Raw genomic sequence first — 24,905 nt, forward strand, 5'->3', positions numbered from 1 at the left:
TATTTATGGTGTTCTTTCTGTCTGTACTAGTCTTCCTCATTTTTTGACCTTTTGAAATTCTATTTATTTTGAAGTCCTGACTCAAAGGTTTTCTTCTCTGAGGAGTCTTCCCCAAGCATTTAAATTCTGATTTATGATCCATGCGCTTGTCTTTTGGCTATGGTGCTTATTTTAGTCTCTCTCATGTTAGAGTTTGTTCACACAGTTACCCTACTATACTGTAAATTCCTAGAGGGCAAAGACGATGCCTTTCTCTTAAAATATATATTTCTGCTCCCAGTATAGATATTGAGAATTACAGATATTGACAATATATAAAAGTAAATACGTATGCATGTGTGTATGCTGCTGCTGCTGCTAAGTCGCTTCAGTCGTGTCTGACTCTGTGCGACCCCATTGACGGCAGCCCACCAGGCTCCCCCGTCCCTGGGATTCTCCAGGCAAGAACACTGGAGTGGGTTGCCATTGCCTTCTCCAATGCATGAAAGTGAAAAGTGAAACTGAAGTTGCTCAGTTGTGTCCAATCCTAGCGACCCCATGGACTGCAGCCCACCAGGCTCCTCTGTCCATGGGATTTTCCAGGCAAGAGTACTGGAGTGGGTTGCCATTGCCTTCTCTGGTTGTGTAACTAAGATCTATCTAAACTACCTATCCCACTGTTCTTGATATGTAGCCTAGAGTAATATAATTTCAAATAGTTTCCTTGTCATCATTTTATAATTTCTCTTGTAAATCGTAAACCCACAGCTTAATTTTTCTAAGAAACATCTGTATTTTTTTAATCATGCCATACGTCCAATTCCAAACCCTTCATCTTTGTTTAGGTATTCAAGCATCATCCTTTTAGTTCAAACATCTTACACCTTTTCCCCAAATAAACATTCCATTCAAGCCAAGCTGAAACGCTACTGTTCTGAGAAAACACATTCTCTTCTTTTTTCATTCCAAATACATTTGTTCAAAAGGTATCCTCTGATAGCGTCTTGTTTATCAGGCACAGAGGGAGGACCTGGAGGTAATAAACATGAAGCCACCGACTGTCTTCACAAAGTGGATAGTTTTTCTGGGAGAAAGTCAAGGAAAACAATACAATGTGTAGAATACTACTGTCTCTATTTTGTAAGTCATATTTTCTTTTTGTCCAAGATGTCCTCCTGTTAACCCTGTCAAATTTTATCCATCCAAGATCTTAAGAGTTTTATACTTTCTTTGCAAAATCTTCTCTGTATCAATACCACATTCCTTTCTTTCTCTTCTGAGTTCTAACTTATATCTATGCTACTTGAGATTTTTTTTTTAATTAATTAATTTATTTATTTTTAATTTTTACTTTACAATTCTGTATTGGTTTTGGCATAGATTGACATGAATCCATGGATCTTTTTAGTTAATTTTGTGTGTACACAGTTAGTTTGCAAACTTCCTAAAGATTAATACCAATTCTTTTATTCTGTTGCCTGGCCCAGTTCCCTTCACATGAAAAAATAAGCAAATACTTATTGATAAGATTCTGTATCTTTTAAGCAAGTTTTGTAATGTGTGAAGTTGTCTTTTTTTTTTTTTGACATTTTTTAACCCAATAAGAAAGAAGTATGAGAAAAAAAGATTAGTATTTAAATTGTAAGTGAATTTGCTCTGCATAAAACAGAAGTGGTAATAAATTTTTGTGAAGTGGAAATCTATAATTTCTAAGGACACAATAGTCCTTAGAGAATATGAGATTATTTTTATTTAAAAAAAAGAAAGACAAACACACATTGAAAAAAAACTGGTCAATAAAATGTTAAAATACAATGAACACATTACCCCTGTGGGATATAGATCTGTATAATAGGTCCTATTAAATCAGTGAGAACTCCTATTATTTGATTAAAAGCACATTTGAAATAAAGCAAATCATCTAAATACTTAAGGAATTTATTTTAAATTCATAGAAATCTATAAAAGAACTACCCCAAACCAAACTATATCTAGAGATTAAACAATTAAGGACACTGAAATAATTTAAAATGCATTAAAAATTCCATCTTAACAACTTAAAAATGTAATTTTAAGAATAAAAGAAAGAAGGAGTTCAGGATTGTCATTGTCTTTTAGTCACTAAGTCATGTCTGACTCTTTTGTGACCCTATTGACTGTAGCCCTCCAGGCTCCTCCGTCCATCGGATTTCCCAGGCAAGAATACTGGAGTGGGTTGCCGTTTCCTTCTTCAGGGGATCTTCCTGACCCGGGGATCAAAACTGTGTCTCCTGCATTGCAAGTGGGTTCTTTACCAACTGGCCACGAGGGAAGCCAGAGTTCAGGATCCAACACCCCCAAATATGGTACTATGACATACTGAGTGTTTTAAGCGGAGGAGTTTGGGAAACTGAAGCAAGAAGGTCATTCTGATGCCCTCCATCCTGACCCTAACCTGATTTTCCTGAAACAGTCTCTCATGTGAGCTGTGTACTCCCTACAACGAGAGAAAAGAAGCATCCTTATGTCCAAAAAATAGGGATGTCAAGAGGCCTAACAAACAGGCTTTACTAAGTTTCCCCCAGTTTACAATTACCTCATACTATTTAATATATATCATATTAATCCGTAATTGCCTATTCTTCGTCAAACCTAGCATGAAAAGAAAGTACATAGGTCTGTTTCTTTTAGTTTTCATCCCTTATGAAGGCTCCCATTTATGCAAAACTTATATTAAATAAATTTGTAAGCTCTTCTCCTGTTAATCTTTGTCAGTTTGCTTTTCAGATCCAATCAGGAACCTTAAGAGGATTGAAAAAAACTTTCCTCCCCTATAGAATTAAGACTTTAAAAAATATACTTATGGATATCTTAGGCTAGATAATCATTCCATTGGTTTCATTCTTTAGGGATTTTCTATAACTATGCTGTCAGAAATCATCCCATCAAGTAACTGTTCAGTCTCCAAAACTGTCAGTTGTCATGGGCAAAGGAAACCCGTCCTTATATATATATATATATATATATATATATGCAAATGATATAATGAGTAGGAATTTTTTATCTTATCTCATTGTCTGCTCCAGAAGCCACAGGTAGCATTTTTTCTCTTAATAAATAACTTTAGAAATAAATCTTAACATAAATTAGAGCCACTCGAGCTTACTGAGTAGAAAACAACTTATGAAGCACTTCCTAAGTCCCTGAGGAGAACAGATTTCTACTAGTCTCCTCATTTAACACGTATGATTTTGTCTTTTTTGGCCTGTGTGTTTTTTGGGGATTTTTGGTGGGGGATGAGTAGTAATGAAGTCTTAGGACATGAAGAGCAAAACTTAAATATTAGAATTAATCACTTATCCCTTTATGCAACAACTACTGACCGACGGCTGGCATGCCTCCAGGTGCCAGGCACATGGAAAATCAAAGCCACCATGCTGCCCTGGTAGAGCCAAGCTGTGATCATTCACACCACACTCCGTGCAAACAGGGGCATGAGCCTTGCTGCATTGCCTCAGGTGACTTGCAACTGACAGTTAATAAACTTACTGGACCCCAGCTTCTTGTGCTAGGTATTGGGGAGGTGTGCACTTATCTCTTTCAACTGTGTTTGCCACTGGGCAGTATCCTAAGACAGGATCTGGCCAATCAACAATAATGAGCCCCACTCACCATAAAATAATGGGCTCGGAGAATGAAAGACTCTAACAATTATCCAAGTGCTAATCATTTGCCTGGCAAGATCCCAACTGGCCTTAGAAGAACTTGCTTTCTGGATGATTCCAGTCAGCCCTGTGGCAGTCATCTACAGGTCTCTGACGACAGCCCACCCCATGAGGCTCACGACTGCTCAGAGAGAGGAGCTCTGAGCCTGTGCCTGAAGGGGAGGATGGGGTCAGACTCAGTGACTTGGCCTCGTCACCGCAGGCACCACGATGGCGAGAAGGACTGGAGCTGATTGGTAAGGTACTGAAAAGACTGCACCCAAACAATAAATGTATATAATTTAATATAATAATATAATATCATCACTATTATTTTGGGAGTGTCTAGCCATTTCTGGTCCTTAAGGGGCCAGCGCACACACAGCCTATTTCTCTGCTTTATGAAGACTAAGACACGTCTGAACAATCTCCTTAATATGGAGATGCCGCCGGCAGCAGCAGAGCTCGCCATCTGACTGAGTCATCTGCCCCTTTGTGCCTCGTGGTGATCTTAGAAAAGACTCATCAGAAGAATGGGGCAGTTTTAGTAGACTACCAGTGACTACACACTGATCATGAAAACCTGGGGAGCAGAAAGATCACTCAGACACTGTGCTTCCTTTCAAAGCATACCAAGAAAGTTCATTTCAATTTGAATAGAAGTGGGCAAATTACAGATACTTCTTTTAAAATGTATTCTACCTTAACAAGACTTAAGCCACATGTTGGCTTTTTTTTTTTTCTTTTCTTTTCGACAATTTCACCTAAATAGGCTGGTTCACTAGTAAATAACCATAACTCAGGATTTCTTCCTTTCCAACAAAGAAGTCTATAAAAAGGCTATGTAATATATGCTTAAATCAAGAACATCCAAGACTATGTGCAAAATAGATTGGAAAGTGCTTAAGACAAGTTACGGCTGTATTGGAAAGGTACAAAAATCTGCAGCATTCAAAAAATAAATTTGTTTGGAGAAAGCAGCGAGTTTCAATTTTTAGTTACATCCCACCTATGTGTCTTCAGTATGAAAAAATGTGCCCATCAAAAACGCTGGGTAACGAAACAGAACATTATTTTTACCTAGGTTGAAAACTGCTATGAAAAGATAGTACTCTGGGGCCAGATCAGGCCCAGCCAAAACGAGACCTATCTAGAACCACTCTGAGGGATCACACGGAATGAGGAGGTGGGAAGGGTGAAGCTGTGATGTGACACTAATGTGAAATTCTTATCAGGCTAAAACGCCACTATAAAGCACGTTTTGTGAATGTTTTCTTAATTTAATATAAAAATGTTATCAGAACCACGGTACTGTCTGAGAAAGCTGCCGCGTGCTCAGTCACTTCAGGGGTGTCTGACTCTTTGTGGACTGTAGCCCTCCAGGCTCCTCTGTCCAGGGGATTCTCCAGGCAAGAATACTGCAGTGGGGTGCCATGCCCTTCTCCAGGGTGGATCTTCCTGATCCAGGGATCGAACCTACGTCTCCTGTGGCTCCTACACTGCAGGCAGATTTTTTTTACCACTGAGCCACTGGAGAAGCTGGTATCTTTGCTAAATAATAGCTTCTTCCTTTACATTCTTCTGAGGAATGCACATGATATTTAGGGAAAAAGCAGTCATGTTTAAGAGAAATAGCAAGCAAACCTCATGAGAGGTCTTAATTCATAAGAAAATCAAATGGATTTTGATTCATCAGCTGACTTGATAGAAATAGTCCTGCATATGGAAGCGGAGATAGGGCAAAGGCAATCATAGTATGTTATCCTGCTACTTCATTGCATAACAGCAATAAAGACTGGATGACCCTTAAAGGTGCCAACAGTGAGCAGCATGGAACCCTGTTGCACCCGCAGCCCAGTTTACACGCTGAAGAACAGGACTGCAAGGAGACTGTAGGTGATTTTCTTAGTGATTACATTTTAACTGCTTCAGCTCTCAATCCATCTCATGACCTGTTCCTCCACAACATCCGGATCAGATTTTTTAATGACTCAGTGTTTCTACTGATGTTAGCCAAGGTCAGTAAAGTCAAAACCCAGGAGAGCAGACTCCATGACAAATCAAAGGATTTCTTTCACATCTTGTTGAATTAATTATCTTAAGGTGGACACCAGAGATGGGTTTATTTTTTCTTTAAAACATATATAAAAAAGACCTATGCTGACATCTAGCTAGTACTAGTCAGTATCGCTTAGATCACTGACTAACATTTGGATGACATGTGTACCTAGTAGTTGAACCAATACCAACGTTTGATCCTTTGTCACCAAAAATAGTTTATTGCTAGTCCTAAGTACAGTATAAAGATTATCTGGAAAAAACTCTCCTGATCTAAGCTGTGTCAAATATAAATTCATTGCCTGAACCTCAAAGTAAAACTAGAAAACTCCTTTATAATTGATAATATCACACTGTGCTTGAAACAAGCTTGACAAAAATGATGTTTCTTTAAGACTGGGAGGCAGCAGTGCTCTGTGACAACCTAGAGGGGTGGGAGGGCAGCAGAATGGAAGGGAGAACGAAAAGGGAGGGGACATATATGTACCATGGCTGATTCACGTTGTTATATGGCAGAAACCAACACAACACTGTAAAGCAATTATTCTCCAGTTAAAAATAAATTAATTTAAAAAACCAAAGCTATGGTTTTTGTAGTAGTCATGTATGGATATGAGAGTTAGACCATAAAGAAGGCTGAAGGTCAGAGAACTTATGCTTTTAAACTGTGGTGCTGGAGAAGACTCTTGAGAGTCCCTTGGACAGCAAGGAGATCAAAACAGTCAATCCTAAAGGAAATTAACCCTGAAAATTCATTGGAAGGACTGATGCTGAAGCTGAAGCTCCAATACTTTGGCTACCTGATAGGAAGAGCCAACTCACTGCAAAAGAGTGGGAAACATTGAGGGCAGGAGGAAAAGGTGGTGACAGAGGATGAGCTGGTTGGATGGCATCATCGATTCAATAACATGAGATTGAGCAAACTCCAGGAGATAATGAAAGGCATTGAAGCCTGGCATGCTGCAGTCCATGGAGTTACAAAGAGTCGAACATGACTGAGTGACTAAACAGCAACAAATTAAAAAAGGAGGGTTGGTAGGCAGTACACTTGTTTTGTAAAATGCTAGATAGTAACTGTTATAAGCTTTGCAAACCACATATGGTCTTTGTCATACAATACTCCCAACTCAGTGATTTAAAAAGGTAAAACCTGTTCTTATTGTGGTTTGTTTGAAAACAAGCAGTGGGTCAAATCTGACTCATGGACCATAGTTTACAAAACCTTGCTTGAAATATCTCAGGACCCTGAGAATATGTCCATTTCCTCAACTCATCCTAATATATGACCCTATACAAAATGATCAATAAGAAGCACTGATTAAGACAAAGACCAATCCAGATCAGTTCAGTCGCTCAGTTGTGTCCGACTCTTTGTGATGCCACAGACTGCAGCATGCTAGGCTTCCCTGTCCATCGCCAACTCCCGGAGCTTACTCAAAATCATGTCCATTGTGTCAGTGATGCCTTCCAACCATCTCATCCTCTGATGTCCCCTTCTCCTCCTGCCCTCAATCCTTCCCAGCATCAGAGTCTTTTCCAGTGAGTCAGTTTTTTGCATCAGGTGGCCAAAGTACTGGAGTTTCAGCATCAGCATCAGTCCTTCCAGTGAATATTCAGGACTGATTTCCCTTAGGATGGACTGGTTGGATCTCTTTGCAGTCCATGGGACTCTCAAGAGTATTCTCCAACACCACAGTTCAAAAGCATCAGTTCTTTGGCACTCAGCTTTCTTTATAGTCCAATTCTCACATCCATACATGACTACTGGAAAAACCATACCTTTGACTAGACGGACCTTTGTAGGCAAAGCAACATCGCTGCTGTATACTGTTTAGGTTGGTCATAACTTTTCTTCCAAGGAGCATGCGTCTTTTAATTTCATGACTGCAGTGATAGCTCAGTTGGTAAAGAATGTGCCCGCAATGTAGGAGACCCCAGTTCGATTCCTGGGTTGGGAAAATCCACTGGAGAAGGGAAAAAGGTACCCACTCCAGTATTCTGGCCCAGAAAACTAGTCCATGGGGTTGCAAAGAGTCAGACAGGACTGAGCGATTGTCACAATCCAGATCAGACCTCCAATAAAGACTCAAATTAGATTAAGGGCCATGACAAAGGGTCACGCTATCTTTCAAAGGGCTTACTTAGACTTCTGTATTGTTCTTACTTAAAATAAGGATCGTTACAAGGAACCAAATCCTGGTGTTTCAAAACTCATGAGACTTCTTTCTGGAAGGCTGTGGTCAGGATTCTGGGAAGTTCCACAGACCAGGGGGAGCAGCACTCGCGGTACGCATTCCTCACAGGAGTGAGACTAGGGTGTTGACTACTGTTGAGGAGGCTTTCAGGAGTACCCGTGACATGGAGTGCGCTGCAGCCTGCAGCAGAGTGGCAGGGGAGAACAGAGGTGGTCTTCATGACAGCAAAGATGGAATGCTGTGGAAGGGGCACGCATTTCTGTGCCAGGGTTTCTCTGCATCGTGGAGTTCTTTCACTAACGTCACCTTGGGTGGGGTTCCCTCTGCCTTCCCTTGGCAAACCCCAGCCTGTGCTTGGAGCCACATAGATGCTGAGAGCCCCTAAAGCAACACCCAAGATCAAAGACCGAGAAACTCTGTCAGAAGTCTGTGGCTCCAGCAGAGTCAATGAAGATCCTTCTAGGTGAACACGGAGAGGCGTTGCCAGCAGCACTGTGCCAGGCCTGTCACGATTCTGTGTGGCCGTCTGCCTGCCTGTCCAGCACACAAGGGAGGTTTCAGATTTCTAAGACCAGTGTTCCTGCCCTCTTCAAAAGTTCACCAAGTGCTATTTTTGCCCCTGCTTGAAAGAAATTTTAAATTAACAGAGTTCCTCATTAACCCCTTTTAACTTACTAAACAGTAAAGTTCTTGCCATTGAACCCGTTTTTAGAAGATGATAAAATAAAGACGTACAAATTCTTTCCTACATTGAATAGACATTATTCCCATTAGTAGTATTTTTCAAAATGACTCTTCTAGGGTTCAGCTTTAATATATGAAGTCACTCATGCAGTGTTACAAAACAGCCTTCTATTGTCCTGACTCATGGGTAAACATTTGTGTGGAATCATTTATAAGCCTTCATGGAGCAATGGTAGTGGTATCAATCTTGACCTGACAGAATTAGAGGATTTGTAAGGTCTCCTCTGACCCAGATATTATAGGGCTGTGGACTACAGGCTCAAGGTGGTGCTAGATCTCGTCTTTATTCTTGAGAAGTTGAGCTCAGGTGGGGCATTTATAACTACTCCATTTGCACAGAATATACAATACCACAGGTGCTCAAAGAATACCTTTAAACTGGAGAGAAAACTCATCCCCTTACCTAACCAGGACCAGGTAAAAGTTTTGCTTATATTATACCAAAGCCAAATAACTACAATCCCTTTTTAGTTCTTCCTCAGACACCACATCAAGCCTGTATATAACAAGGCACCTTGAGTCCCTTTGCCATCCAACCACCCACTACCACACCTCTACCCAAATACCTGCTCCATCATGAGAAATGCCAAAGACCTCAGGAGGGTTAAAAGAACAGGGATCCCGATGATAGAGGCATGGATGGTGGATGAGAAGAGGAACAAAAAATATCAGTATTTCAGGAATGAAGACTCCTTAAACAGGAAGGAGTTTAAGGAGTAAATGGTACAAAAACTTGACAGAGTGGCCTCTTACTTCATAGTGACACCTCTGAGCTTCTTGGAATTTATTTTGAAAAACACCTGCCTAACTGCTAGAAAGCACAGTAGACACACTGCCATAATAACAGTGGGGAAGTAGCTCTAAGAAATTCATCCCTTTTCAGACATAGAACCAGCCGGAAATTCTAAGGCTGGCCACCACTAAACCAGATTAAAACTACTGATCAAAGCTGGTCTTTCTGTACCTGATGCTTCATTTAGTAAGGCTTTCTGGGACAAAAGCATAAAACTACCTCAAAGTAACGAGTGAAGATTCAGGATAATTCTCCATTGATACAGAGCCTCTCCCCAGTTTTATTCAAAAACAGAGTACATATGATCTCTAATACGCCCAATCACATGAAATATTGGGTACTATTTCTTTAAATCAAGAAAGTTACTGAATTTGTTTCCACTATGAACACTGGCAAAGATATTTTCTGCGAATCCAGCTCAGTTTGAATACATTGTGCCTTTCACTGTGGCTTTCGTATTTGCAGGCTATCATTCTTACATGAGCTCGTTACATGAGTTTCGTGAGAGGTTCTAAAGCTACAACAATAGATACCACAAAGTCTGCTAAACCTTATTTTTAAATTGCACCTTCTGTTAGGGCTTCCCAGGTGGTGCCAGCGGTAAAGAATTCACTTGCCAATGCAGGGGACACAGGAGATACGGCTTCAATAGCGTACATTCTACGTAACACAGATAAACTTTCAGAACGTGAGATCTATAAGAAGAAACCTCAGTGTAAAGGCACTAGGTACTAGTCACTCAAAAATATTTTGCCCCTGAGCCACTGTGAAGTTCTGAGCGTGGAATGTCAATGGCCATGTCCCTGTGATTTACACTATGAAGAATAATCAAACAAGAGTCGTCTGGTCAGGTAGCCCATAGCTTGAGCATCACTGTGTTTCAAACTCATGAATGTGGACTGTCATAAAATCTAGCAAGGTCATACAAAGAAGAGGGGGAGACTGGTTTTTAACAATCTTTACCTACATCCTTGAAATAGGCTCAGGCATGTTACAAATGCCTGCCTTTGGTCATGAAGAGAGCTGTGGATTAATCAAATGAAATTTTTACCTCAACTTGGGAAGGGGAGTATCAAGTGAGGAACATCTTCATCTCAAGTGCAAAAATGACAGCGTTTGGACTTCATTTTTCATAGCTACTACAATTATCAAAGCAATGCAAGAACTAGAAAAGTGTATAAGTTGAGCTGAAAAAACAATCTCCTTTGCTTCTATCTCTGTTTTCTGTTACTAGGAAATAGTGGTTACTAGAAAAGCAAGACTTCAGGGTAGGAAAAGGGCAGGAAGGGGAATCACCATGAGACAGGAAACTTAACAAGAGATTCAAGTCTCTTCAAAGAGTACACAGTCCACTGGGTCTGTGCAGGTGGCTTTCATCTCGTAAGGTTTTGGGAGGCTAGGCTGATTTAGACAAAGGCAAATGTACAAGGTTTCAGTGTGTTCAAAAAACAGTAAAGAAAATGAAAAGAGAAGCCACAGAAAATATTTGCAAATCCTATATCTGATAAAGAACCAGAAGCTAGAAGAATAAAGAACTCTTACAATTTGATAAGATAAATGAGCCAGTTTTAAAAATGCTAAGACTAGACAGATATTTTACCCAAAAAGATACACAAATGGCTGGTGATCACATGAAAAGATGTTCATCATCATTAACCATTAGAGAACTGTAAATTAAAACAAGACCACTTGAAACTCACTAGAAAGATTATACGATTAGGTAACAAAAATAAGCTGAAACTCCAATACTTTGGCCACTTGATGCAAAGAACTGACTCATTGGAAAAGACTCTGATGCTGGGAAAGATTGAAGGTAGGAGGAGAAGGGGATGACAGAGGATGAGATGGTTGGATGTCATCACTGACACGATGGACATGAGTTTGAGTAAACTCCGGGAGTTGGGGATGGACAGAGAGGCCTGGTGTGCTGAAATCCATGGGGTCGCAAAGAGTTAGATATGACTGAGCTACTAAACTGAACTGAATGAAAACTCTCTATATATACGACTGATGATATGACATATCCATATATATGTATATGATTGACAATATTGTCAAGAATGGGATGAAACTGGAACTCTCATATATTGCTGACTGCCGGTGAGAATGTAAAATGGTGCAGCCGCTCCTAAGTGTTTATTTAAGAATAACAGAAATGTATGTTTATACAGAGACTTTCTTGTAAAAGTTCACAACCATCCGGAGCCCCAGACAGAAACTAAAAGTGCATCAGCTGGTGTATGTATGAACAAAATGTGGCTTATCCTTACCCCAGAATACTATTCATCAATAAAGAAACTACGATACATACTACAACATGGCTAAACATCAACATCTTTAAGTAAAAGAAGCCAGATGCAAAAATAAATTACATATTATCTGACTGCATTTCTATGAAGCTCAGAAGAGTTTATCTATGGAGATAGACAGTGTATGAGTGTTCGCCTGGGACTGGAGGGAGCAGGGATTAATGTAAATAGTAACAGGGGATTTGGTGTGGGGGGAGGGGGTGATGGAACTGTTTTAAAACTCAATAGTGGTGATGGCTGCACAATGTTAAGTCGCTTCTGTTCTGTCCGATTCTTTGCAGCCCTACGGACTGTAGCCCACCAGCTCCTCTGTCCATGGGATTCTCCAGGCAAGAATACCGGAATGCATTGCCATGCCCTCCTCCTATGTAGTGTAGGTGGCTGTGCTGTGCTTAGGCACTCAGTCGTGTGCGACTCTTTGCGACTCCATGGACTGTAGCCTGCTAGGCTGCTCATCCATGGGATTCTCCAGGCAAGAATACTGGAGGGGGTTGCCATTTCCTGCTCCAGATGGTTGTACAGGTCTACACAATTACAACTATGGAATTATACAATTGAAATATGTATCACAATTATACCTCAATAAAGTTATTAAAAAAGAAACCTGCAAGAATGACAAGAACCCTCTTTTCCTTTCACCCCTTAGCAAAAAAAATATGGTGGAAGTCTGCGTGAAGTTTTTATTTTTATTCATTCACCAAACATTCATTGAATAATGACCATGTACTCAAAACGGCTTTGACTTTGCCACCATGCTATGTTGAAATATCTGCTGGCTGGGCATTTTCCCATATCCTTGAAGATTTGGCAATGACTAGACTATTAATCCGGAGAAGGCAATGGCACCCCACTCCAGTACTTTTGCCTGGAAAATCCCATGGACGGAGGAGCCTGGTAGGCTACAGTCCATGGGGTCGCTAAGAGTCAGACACGACTGAGCGACTTCTCTTTCTCTTTTCACCTTCATGCACTGGAGAAGGAAATGGCAACCCACTCCAGTGTTCTTGCCTGGAGAATCCCAGGGATGGGGGAGCCTGGTAGGCTGCTGTCTATGGGGTCGCACAGAGTTGGACACGACTGAAGTGACTTAGCAGCAGCAGCAGACTATTAATCCAAAGGATTCTGAAGTGATGGCCCAGTGGTGAAGAATCCATCTGCAGCGTAGGAGCCATGGGAGATTCGGCTTAGATCCCTGGGTCAGGAAGATCCCGTGGAGGAGGGCATGGCAACCTGTTCCAGCATTCTTGCTTGGAAAATACCATGGATAGAGGATGCTGGTGGGCTACAGCCCACAGGGTCGCCAAGAAAAGGACACAACTGAGTGACTGAGCTCAGGAGTATGAATTAGAGACAAAACAGGGCTGGAACTAGCAGAGTGAGGGAGTTCAAGGATTGACAATCCCCTTTGTGGGCCCTCAGGAAGCAACAATAGATCAGATTCTGCTTGACCAGGCAAGCAGTGGGGACACAGTCCATCCAGACTCTCTCAAGTGAGTCAGGCCAGGAGTCTACACCACAACACCAGCTCTGGGATACAATTCTAAAACCTACATTCCCTAACAGAATTATTATAACATGAAGCAAGCCCACTGACATGTTCTAAGGTTATAAAAGTTTAACTTTAAAATAGAAGGCAGATTTGTCTAAACTCTATAAATGTTCAAAATTTGTACATTTTATTTCATATAAAAGCAATTTTTTTGCTTTGATTTTTTTTGTTATTCTAGCATTATTTTGCCATATGGTAACATTAAAGACAAAGGATATAATGGATAAAGAAGGGCTTTTTTGGTGGCTCAGATGGTCGAGAATCTGCCTGCAATGTAGGAGACCTGGGTTCAATCACTGGGTTGGGAAGATCCTCTGGAGAAAGGAATAGCAACTCACTCCAGTATTCTGTCCTGGAAAACTCTTTGGACAGAGGAGCCTGGAGGGCTACAGTCCATGGGGTCACAAAGAACTGGACACGACTGAGTAACCAACACACACACACGCATAAAGATGTGGTATATGTATACAAAGGGATATTGTTGTTTTTCAGTGGCACAGTCGTGTCTGACTCTGCAACTCCATGGACTGCAGCATGCCAGGGCCTCCCTGTTTCTGACCATCTCCCGGAGTTTGCCAAGTTCATGTCCATTGCATCAGTGATACTGTCCAGCCATCTCATCCTCTGATGCCCTCTTCTTCTTCTGCCCACAATCTTTCCTAGTATCAGGGATCTTTCCAATGAGTCAGCTGTTCACATCAGATGACCAAAATACTGGAGCTTCAACTTTAGCATAAGTCCTTCCAATGAGTATTTAGGGTTGATTTACCTTGAGGTTTACTGGTTGGATCTCCTTGCTGTCCATGGGACTCTCAGGAGTCTTCTCTAACATCAAAGTTCAAAGGCCTCAATCCTTTGGGACTCTGCCTTCTTTACAGTCCAGCTCTCACAAGCGTATGTGACCACTGGAAAGCCATAGCCTTGACTATACAGGCCTTTGTTGACAGAGTAGTATCTCTGCTTTTCAACACACTGTCTGGGTTTGTCATAGCTTTCCTGCCAAGAGGCAAACATCTTCTGATTTCATGGCTGCAGTTACCATCTGCAGTGATTTTAGAGCCCAAGAAGAGGAAATCTGTCACTACTTCCACCTTTTCTCCTTCTATTTGCCATGAAGTAATGGCGCCAGATGCCATGATCTTAGCTTTTTAAAATATTTTTTTAATGTGTCTGGTCACAAAGAGTTGGGTACAACTGAATGACTAACACATGGATAAAGAAGAAGTGGTACATGTATACAATAAAATATTACTCAGTTATAAAAAGGATGAAATAATGCTATTTGCATCAATGTGGATAGACCTAGAGACTATCATACTAAATGAAATTAGAGAAAAACAAATATATGAAATCACTTATAAGTGGAATCTAAAAAAATTATACAAATGAAGTTATTTACAAAACAGAAGCAGATTCAGGCTTTGAAAACAAACTTACCAAAGGAAAAGACAGGGTGAGGGATTAATTCAGAGTTTGGGATCAATATATATACATTATTATATATAAGACAGATAACAAGGACTTATATAGCACAAAGAACTCTACTCAACAGTCTATAATAACCTATATGGGAAAAGAATCTGATAAAGAATATATATACATATATATATATATATATATATAAAACTTAATCACTTTGCTATACACCTGAAACAAATACAATATTGTAGATCAGCTATACTCTAATATAAAATCAAATGAAGTTTTAAAAAGCTACAATTAAAAAATAAATAAAGGATATGAAGTTTGAAAGGAAATAGAACATAGACAATCCTATAGGCAAGAAGGGAACACTTGTGCTTTTGCCAAACAAGCCCCACTGGATGTCTAAGAAATACACTAATTTTCTTAAAGACAAAACAGCTTGACTGTTAGGACATCTACATTTAGACTTTACGATCTTTCTTTTTATCTGGCATGGTGGTTCTGAAGCTGGAGAAAAGAAGGACCTTGCCCAGAACTGCATACACACACTCTGTATAATGTACTATAAACAGATGACCAAAGGGTTTTCCAAAATGGGAAGACACTCAGAACAAATACTGCATAGAATTTGGACACTGGCAAGAAAGAATGTTGGGATACGAGGACTGTGATGAGCTGACGGCATTGCGAGGTTGGATTGCTGAGCTGCTCGGCTTCTCATTTGTTTCTGCTTGAACATAACCACTGCTGGTATTTTCAAACTGTACTCAACCAGACCAGGATCTCAAAGGACCTTGCAAACAAATATTAATCCTCATTGTTATCTCAGGAGACAGACCAAAAAAAAACAAATCCTATCTACATAGGAATAAAGATAAAATCGAGTTGGAGAGAGTCCTGACTTTCTTTCTGTAAGACTTTAACAACCAATCTATTTGGCAAACATTATACTGAGCATTGATGCTTTGTGAGGCACAGATGTACGATGAATGCTTTCAAACTGCCGACTTTTATAACTTGAAAGGGCCCATTTTAGAGTTGTGACTCACTTATGAGCCTGAAAATGCTATATCCGTATGTATGAATCAGACCCTGGAAGTATAAGTTTACAAAGTATTATATTACCATCAACCACAGATTACAAACCCATTGATGAAATGCTTAGTTTACTTAGCAACAGCTGAAACTTAAGTGGTAGAAAATAATCTAATTATCCAGGATACTGCAATAAATCAAGGTGCTGGCAGGATGCTTCCTAAGCACTGTGATGCCTAGTTTATGACTACTTCTACAACTATCAAAGAAAATTGATCACAAGTAACATGTTTCAAATTTAAGTAAATCAACAGGAATTGAGGCATCGCTGGGGATCAGGGCTTGAAAAAGGATAGGCCTCTGGGTGATTTCCTAAAAATGTAAAAACTAAATCATACGTGGTAGATCAGGAAAACAAGTTTGTGTTCTATGTAGCTTCTCACTTTGCACTCCCCTACATGTGATCTTATTTAAATAATAAAAATAAATAAATAGAACAAATGAGACTTTCAGATCTCATCTACCTCTCTTCCTTGAGAAACTGGTTTGCTGCTGCTGTTGCTAAGTCGCTTCAGTCATGTCCGACTCTGTGCGACCCCATAGATGGCAGCCCACCAGGCTCCCCGTTCCTGGGATTCTCCAGGCAAGAACACTGGAGTGGGTTGCCATTTCCTTCTCCAATGCATGAAAGTGAAAGGTGAAAGTGAAGTTGCTCAGTCGTGTTCGACTCTTCGCAACCCCATCGACTGCAGCCTACCAGGCTCCTCTGCCCGTGGGATTTTCCAGGCAAGAGTACTGGAGTGGGTTGCCATTGCCTTCTCTGAAAACTGGTTTATATCATACTGAAAAACTAAAGTAAATGAAAACTTTTTTGAAACAAGAAATTTGAAAATTAGAACACAGATCACTTAACCATTTAAATACCTTATTACTTATTGAAACTTCAAGTTCAGTTTTATATAAAATTGTCCTCTATATAGAGGAAGTTGTAAATGTATATGATTTTAGAGTGACAGGTTCGCCTCTAGTTATAAAAAGGTAACCTCCACAATGGTTAATTAATTTTCTAGATATAAATAGGTTTAGTCCCTGGGTTGGGAAGATCCCCTGGAGGAAGAAATGACAACCTGCTCATATTCTTGCCTGGAAAATTCCATAGACAGGGTAGCCTGGTGGGCAACAGTCCAAGGGGTTGCAAAGGGTTGGACATGACTGAGTGACTGAGAACACAAACAACTATCATTGTAAATTTGGTTATTTTGGTTTTCAGGAATAAGGGTATTCATTTTATCTTAGTATGGATAAAATTTAGATGATATTCAGGGTTCATATTCTATAGAAAGTGGAGGCCCAAATCAGATGTGCTTTATGAATTGGTGCTAAAAGGATAAAGGACTGTTTAGTTACAAAACAAGATATTCTAATTCTACCAGGATTTTCCTTAGCAAGTCCCCCTTCATAATACTGATGCCTGAAGACATAGCCAATCCTTGTGTTAAAAACAGTAGGCTCGGCAGGCTGAAACGTATGTTGTACAAAGTTTCATTATGGGACATGATTTGATGGTGATATTTCACAATATCCCACAGTATAATAAAGTAAGTTTCAACTGCATTTCAGAAATCATCTTCAAGCAATTAACAAAAATGAACTATAAGTGACAGAGTTTTAAAAAAGTCCAAATTGATTAATGGAAGAAATGAAACATGCTTTTAAGACACCGAATGGTAGATTCTAAACACAATTGAAACTCCATTCCTCAGGTTGTCTTGGATAATTTAACAAGTAAGTAACAAATTTATTTTCATCTGTTTTTAGTGATGGAAAGAATTTATTCTTAATCCACCTAAATTGCAGTTTAGATGATAAGAAGCTATTTAAAATAAATTTTATTGTTTGCTTCTCCAATTTTCCCACTTTGAAAAAAGAAGCAAACTATTCTTAAGTCATTTTTAGAAAATTTTCTCTCAACTAGTGCCTATTAGTTAATGCATACTTAAATGCTCTTAGAGATAAAACAATGAGCTGAAAGAAACAGTGTTTCTGGCTACAATGTCTTAATTAAAGGAATCTTTTCCAGTGACAGAAACAATTCCTAGCATCTCTAGTTTATTACAGACTTCCACAATGGTTGCTTTTCAGCTTGGTAACATTGCCACCAAAGTGCCCAGCCTGTCTTTCTTTCCCCCTTCTTCAGCTCCATCCCAAAGTTGACCCCTCACCTACATTATAAAACTTGCAGCCAAAAGCAAAAGAATATATTGAACAAAGAAACATTTTTAAAAATTCTCAAACTGTGTAGAAAGTTACAATCCTTTTCTATCTCCTTTGGAAGTGTCAGTATTGACAGAGCATGGTGTTGATCAAATAAATGTTCTTTCCTCCTATTCTCGATGCACATTCACATATTAAATGCGCTAAGAAGTAAAAAGGGGAAAAAAACACTTTTCTTTATGTAGCACAGAGCTGGCCCACAGAATCCAGCCCACCGCTTTCAAAACAGCTCCTCACCTTCCTTTGAAACAGTGTTCAGTGAAACACACTTTGGGATGAACACTAACCTATGCCATCTTCATAGAGCTGGTAAAGTCTGAAAAAGTGTCAGTCAGGATGGGTAATCCCAATTTTCAGGACCATGATCTCTGGAAGACAGACTTTTTTTAAATATAAATGCTCCTGAAGGTTCTCTGAAACAGCCTGAGGCCACACTTCCCAGGGTGCTTCAAAAAGGAGCGTTCTTTGCAGGTCTGATGTCTGCAACACAAGGCCAGACCAGAATCAGAGAGAGGGATGCTGTGATCTGGTCTCGGGCAGCCTCCTCCTGACAAATGGAGGCCACAGAAATGATGCCAGATATTTGCCACTCTGCTTCCTCTTATCAAAGAAAGAAGAGAGAGAGGGCAGCAGGAGGGAGGGAAGGAGGGAGGAAAGGAGGGCAGGAGGAGAGAAAGAAAGGAAAAAAAGAAAAAGTTCTTAAATACAGGCAAATCAGAGGTACATGGAAAGTAATATCAGGAATAGATGCCTCCTATAGGATGCCTCCTCATTAGTGGAGAACATTTTCCAGAAACATCTATATGTGCTCTACTTGGTAGAAGGGGACAGATAGGTTTGCAAAACAAACTGCTTCAGAAAGCCATCTGCCTGTCTCTCTCTCTCTCAAAAGCTCTCTCCTTTAAAAAAATATTTTTAGAGTTATTCTAATTAAGAAGAGAAGTTCTGTCGGGTGTGAATACCCTTGTATATGGAAAGAATGTTTGGAGGGCTCAAAGATGGGCCTGGTAGAGCTCATACAAATCCAAATTCCAAACCAAATAACAGGAGAGTTGTGTATTATATTTCAGTATTGCAAATTTCACAAAAGAATGGAAGGCAGGCCAGAAAGCAAGCAGCTAAGGAAGAGAAATATGCAGGCTACATCACATTCAAAATTAACTTGCGAAAACAAAGCAAATTTTTAAAAATATCTTTGTATCTTACAAGTTATAGTCTAGAGATCTGTGCAACAAAATGGGAAGTTTAATGAAAAACAGAATAGGGAAAATCTCCTACTATCACAACACTGGTTAATGATTTTCTTCTCTACACTTGTACCATTATAAAATGTTATCTTTGGAAGAGAAAAGTTGATAAATCCACGTAGTTTGCAATGAGGAATCCAAGGCAGAAAGAAGCAAATTGGATGGCCCAAGGTTGTTCAGCCTCTAAACTGTACAACTGACACTAAGCCCCAGTGTCCCAGTCATGAGTCTGGGCGTGCTCCCTTCCCCAACCCATGGATTTGGTCTATTAGGTAACTCTTGGCTACAGACTCAATCCTAATATGAAACACAACTTTCGCTTTCTTGGGCCTCTTTATATGAAAACAGGGAAGGTCTGTCATCTAATAACCTCAGTGTGTTAAAAAAAAAAAAAAAACATATACTTTGGGATGTGAAAAGATTTGACACAGCTTGCCTTGGGCTTTCTGTATTTGGGGACAATGGATCAAAAAGTTAAGATGAACCATTTTGAAAAGAAAATGAATGACCTGTGCAGGATACCGAAGCTATGTTATGTGATTGGCCCTTGGGAAGCAGATGCAGTAGGGACCAGCTGCACCAGATGTACAAACTGTTCGATTACGCTTTTATCTCCACTGTTATATTGTTATGCACCATTTTGGGGCTTCCCTGGTGGCTCAGACAGTAAAGAATCTGCCTGCGATGTGGGAGACCTGGGTTGATCCCCAGGTTGAGAAGGTCCCCTGGGGAAGGGAATGGCTACCCACTCCAGTATTCTTGCCTGGAGAATTCCAGGGACAGAGGAGCTTGGCGGGCTACAGCACGTGGGTTTGCAGAGTCAGACATGACTGAGCAACTAATGCTTTAACACTATGCACGACTTTAAAGTAAGAGTCATCTTCATAGACCGCACAGGTATATCAACTAAAGTTTACCATACTGATTCTCCAGATGTTACAGGTACAGCTGCTCCAGCAAATATCATAAGCCTCTAAGTACTATGACTGCTAGGGAACAAAGCACACTATAACGGGTCTACCTTTCTTTAAAAGGAAAATCTTTAATCCCTCAAATATCGTACTTATGTAGAGAAGGTTTAAAACAGGTTCAGGTACACAGTAATAAAAGCTAGTCACCAGGGAATTTCTCATAAATGCAGGTGGACTCAACAAACACACAGGCCTCAGCTCCCTCCCTAAACCCTCTTAAAATGACTAGAAAGCAAACAGGAAAAGCATAGCTCCTTCGTGGGCTACGAGTGACAAGACGGTAATAAAGTAGCTGGAAAGCCAACTGACCAATGGTAAGTGGCTTACCTGACTTGAGAAATGAGAATTCTAGACCAGAACTGGTCAGAAAGTTGCCATATCTGCACTGAGAACCAGCAACCTTGCCCCTCCCTCCATATACACACCAAAGACTCAGGAGTCTCGGCACCGGTACCTCAGTGAGAGGAGACGATGATGGAGATTTCAGTGAAAGGACAGGTTCAAATACTGTACAAAAGCAGCTAGACCCCTAGATTCCTGCTTCTCCTCTGTGTTGCTGGTAATGCCTTTCGCCAACCTGGCAGAAGTCTGCAAGTTTCTTGTCTGGAGAGGTAAAACCCAAGGTCTGTCAGCTGACTACAGGGCATTACGCACTGGAGAGAGTCAGCCTAACTCCACTGCAACTAGGAAGATGATAAATATTCACATACTAAATGAAACCTCTTCTTTTTGTTCCATCTTTCAATTTCCACAATACTATCACCCAGGCATCTACCTTCATTGCAGGACAGTACCCTGTTGGCTCAGATGGTAAAGAATCCGCCTGCATTGCAGGAGACCTGTGTTTGATCCCTGAGTTTCGAGGAGCCCTTGGAAAACGGCAACCCACTCCAGTATTCTTGCCTGGAGAATTCCATGGACAGAGGAGTCTGGCGGGCTACAGTCCATGGGGTTGCAGAGAGTTGGACAGGACTGAGTGATTAACACTTTCACTTTCAAAACAGATATTTCATGAGTCAGTCGGATTAAAACTATGTAAAGATACTGAAATCGATGTTCTATGCTCCCACCCTAATCACCATGTAGTGAAGTCCACGGTTGACAAGTTCTAGATCTGTACAGAAAGCTTCTAATCAGGTCTTTAGTTCCTCCATCTTAAGTATAAGGGGACTGCTAAAGTTACCTAAATACTGAAGGAAAACTTCTAAAAAAGACTGAAGCCAAAACAAAAACAAACAAAAACCCAGAAAAGTACATCTTTGGGGAAACAGAAAATACACAAAGAGAAAAAATATTAAAGATTACCATTAACATCTCTAAAGAAATAAAACAGTACATTTATGAATAAAGAAGTGTGATGCTAGTTTAAAAAATGGGCATTTGAAGATTAAATATGAGATAATGGAAATTAATATATAGTCAAGAAGAAATAAAATTCCAAAAGAAAGACCTTGAAAGAAAAATTGAGATTATCTTTTATATATGAAGCAAAAACAGGTGGAAGACAACACAGAGGGAAATAAGAAAATTATAGAACTCATAGAGAAGGACCAATATCTATACAACAAAAAACAGGAACAAAAATCATTAAATAATTCAAGAAAATTTCCAAGAACTGAAGGAGATTAATTCCAAGATTGGATAGGCTCACTGCATTAGAATAGAATAATTACACCATGATATACCCTTGTGCTGGAGAAGGAAATGGCAGTCCACTCCAGTATTCTTGCCTGGAGAATCCCATGAACAGAGGAGCCTGGTGGGCTACCGTACATAGGGTCACAAAGAGTTGGACACGACTGAGTGACTGAGCATGCATACCCTGCTGAAATTTTAGATTACTGATCCTAAAAGTTTCCATCAAAAAAAAAAAAGATTAAAAAATGAGAAGAGCATCAGACTGCTGCACCCTGGATGTCAGAAGTAAATGAAATCCCCAGTGTTCCAAGAGAAATGCATTTCAAACTAGAGCTTTCCATCCAGCAAGAGAGAAGAATGAAGTTGCCATACCTGCAAGGTCTCAAAAAATCTCTCTCACACACCACCTTTCCTCAGAAGCTACTAGAAGATGAATTTTGTTAAAATGAGGGAATAAGTGAAGAAAGAGGGAAAAATGAGGTTCAAGAAAAAAAACATATGCAACATACAAATAAAGCAAAGGAAATCTCCACTTTGACTGACAAGCAGTTTAGAAAGTCCCCAGACATTCAAGTTCGAAGCAAAATTGATAGATTTTCCCTAATATATATATAAATCTAGTAAAATTATATTTACATAATGTAGAAGGATTTACATATGACTTAGTGGCAAGTATATAGAAAATTAGCAAAAACTAAGAAAACTAATTGAATAAAAAACTAAGAAAACTAAGCAAATAAAAAGAGGTGATTATTAATTTCAAAGAAAATAAAAGGATGTGCAGAAAAGGCAAAATGATTATAATATACCACATAGTTCAACTACAAGTGCAGTTCACACAGTAATAATAATAATAATGTAACTATGGAATATAGATGATTGGTGTTTATGTAACTTACTGGGAAGAAACATTACTTTTTGTGGGGGTAGAGTCCAGAAAGCAATGTGTACATGAAAGTGAAAGAAAACTAAAACCCCAGCTTCCCGAAAAATCTAAATGAAAAATCTAGAAGTAGCAGTACAAGCAATATCATTTGGAACTTTGGAAAGTAGTTACCAAGGAAATGGCTAAATGAATTTAAAGTGATTGCTTCTGGAAAGAAGAAATGGGGGAGGTGTGTTCTGGGCTTGTTATTTTCGCAACAATTTTCATACAGATATTTTTCTTTGTTAAACTATTTGTATATATGTGTGTGTACATTTGAGTTTCTTTCAAAAGCTAAATTTAAAAAGACCTAGTTACTACAAACACCAACATTCCAACATTTAATAGTTCTAGAAACTTCTAAGTCCTTGCTATATGTCTATTGCTAATTTCAACTGGAATTTTCTTCGCCAAGGTCACAATAGATTCCCTCTCCAGTTCCTCCCATTTACGTAACAAGTCTGTTTCTGCTTGTTTGTTAAATGGCAAGGTTAATATTGCAGATGCTGTAACTGATGAACCCAGACTCGCTGAGCAGTTCTGAGACTGCAGCTAGCTCTGCACTACCAGAGCTCTTCAGACAATATATCTAATACACATGGACCCTTCTCACTAACTGTTGAGAGTTCAATAAAACCAAATATACACCTATCAGCCCCTTATCTGTAATCACCTGAACACTATTAAAAGTAGGCACTATAATCAGCAAAGCACTTTGAGGCATCCCCACTTGTCTCAACAATAATCAACACTATAACAAAAGAGGCGCCAAAATGACTCAGTATTACCATTAGACAAGCATTTCTGATAGAAGTCTGCTTACACAATGTGAAGGTCTCCAAGTTTTGATTATAAAGGCAGCAAAAGGCAGCCCTCTACTGAAAACTGGTCAGATTAGAAAGAAAAATACATAATCATCAAGGCATTGCTGTATGCAAAGTGTCTTAAGAAAAGTTCTTTCTCATTCATTTAAAAGAAGCTCATAATAGAATCCCACATTTTCAAGCGTAAGTCTCTACATGTTTCTGGTCTAAAATGTGTTCTTTCTCCCGCTTTTAAGGACACTATAAGGCAAATTATGTTCTCAGGAAAAGAAACAAACTTACCTTTCACAAGCTCGGACAGTCCATGCGGCAATTATCCATAATGAGATACTAAAAACCAAGAGTACAGTTCCTGGGCATATAGTCATTAAAGTCTTCATAACAAAACGCGTATTGAAGTTTATCTTATTAAGCGCTCCAATGCTTCTAGAGGAGGCATCAGTGAAAAGTTTGCTATGTAAAAGCATGACTCTGGCAATCAGATAGAGTCTTAAGAACATTGGTATAGATAAAATAATATCCACATCAGCGGTGGTGGTGGATGGGGCATAGGAGAAGGCAAGCCGGGCCGTCCATGTGAACGTATAATTCCCAGGTATGGGATGAATAGCACACACCAGTATTTCCAAGCAGATGAAGAAAATACGCTCATAAGTCATGGCTATTCTCCAGTCATCTGCTCCATTGTCCACCATGAACAACTGAAAAAATAAAGTAGAAAATCAGCTTCAGTATGGCATGAATGGTCCACAAGGGTTAGTGCAGATTTTTAAAATACATCACAGGTGACTTTAAGCAATCATGGCGAGCACTAGGTCTTAACTTCTAAATGCTAGTAGCCAGGTACACTATTTTAAGAAAATGGCATTGGCACAGAAGAACTTTATTTTTTAAAAATTAAAATTACAAACTCACTATACAGGAGCTGAAGCTATTTTGGAGTCTGTGCTCCTGTATAATCACGTCAGTGATATCATTTAAAAAGAAGGGACTGGGGCCTATCAGTAATGTACCGCGCCCCTTCCCCCCCCACCCCCCTTAGATGAAGTCAGAAAGACTTGTCCTGTAACAAGTTGTTCTTCTCCTTGAGAATCTAGATCTAAACCTTGCACAATTCTAGCCATATTCTCAGTGAAATCTATTTACAGTGCCTGGGCAACTGGTTATACCCTCTAATGCAACAATACAGGAGCATTCTTACAGATAATCTTATTTTTGGCTTCTGAAAGAAAATCACAAAGGACCACAGACAAATG

The 24,905-nt window shown here is 39.7% G+C and overlaps 1 protein-coding gene across 1 annotated transcript in view; it reads right to left on the reverse strand.

The window, feature by feature from the left end:
* The window catches only part of LOC120852643 (small conductance calcium-activated potassium channel protein 2-like), a 169,903-nt gene that overhangs the window by 101,853 nt on the left and 43,145 nt on the right, over nucleotides 1-24,905 (reverse strand). Inside the window, exon 4 of the mRNA XM_040225980.1 lies at nucleotides 23,932-24,350. Within this exon, the coding sequence (XP_040081914.1) occupies nucleotides 23,932-24,350 (419 nt within the window). The remainder of the gene's footprint in view (nucleotides 1-23,931; nucleotides 24,351-24,905) is intronic.

The sequence above is a fragment of the Oryx dammah genome, unplaced genomic scaffold (assembly GCF_014754425.2).
Source record: "Oryx dammah isolate SB20612 unplaced genomic scaffold, SCBI_Odam_1.1 HiC_scaffold_26, whole genome shotgun sequence".
Taxonomy (NCBI): Eukaryota; Metazoa; Chordata; class Mammalia; order Artiodactyla; family Bovidae; genus Oryx; species Oryx dammah.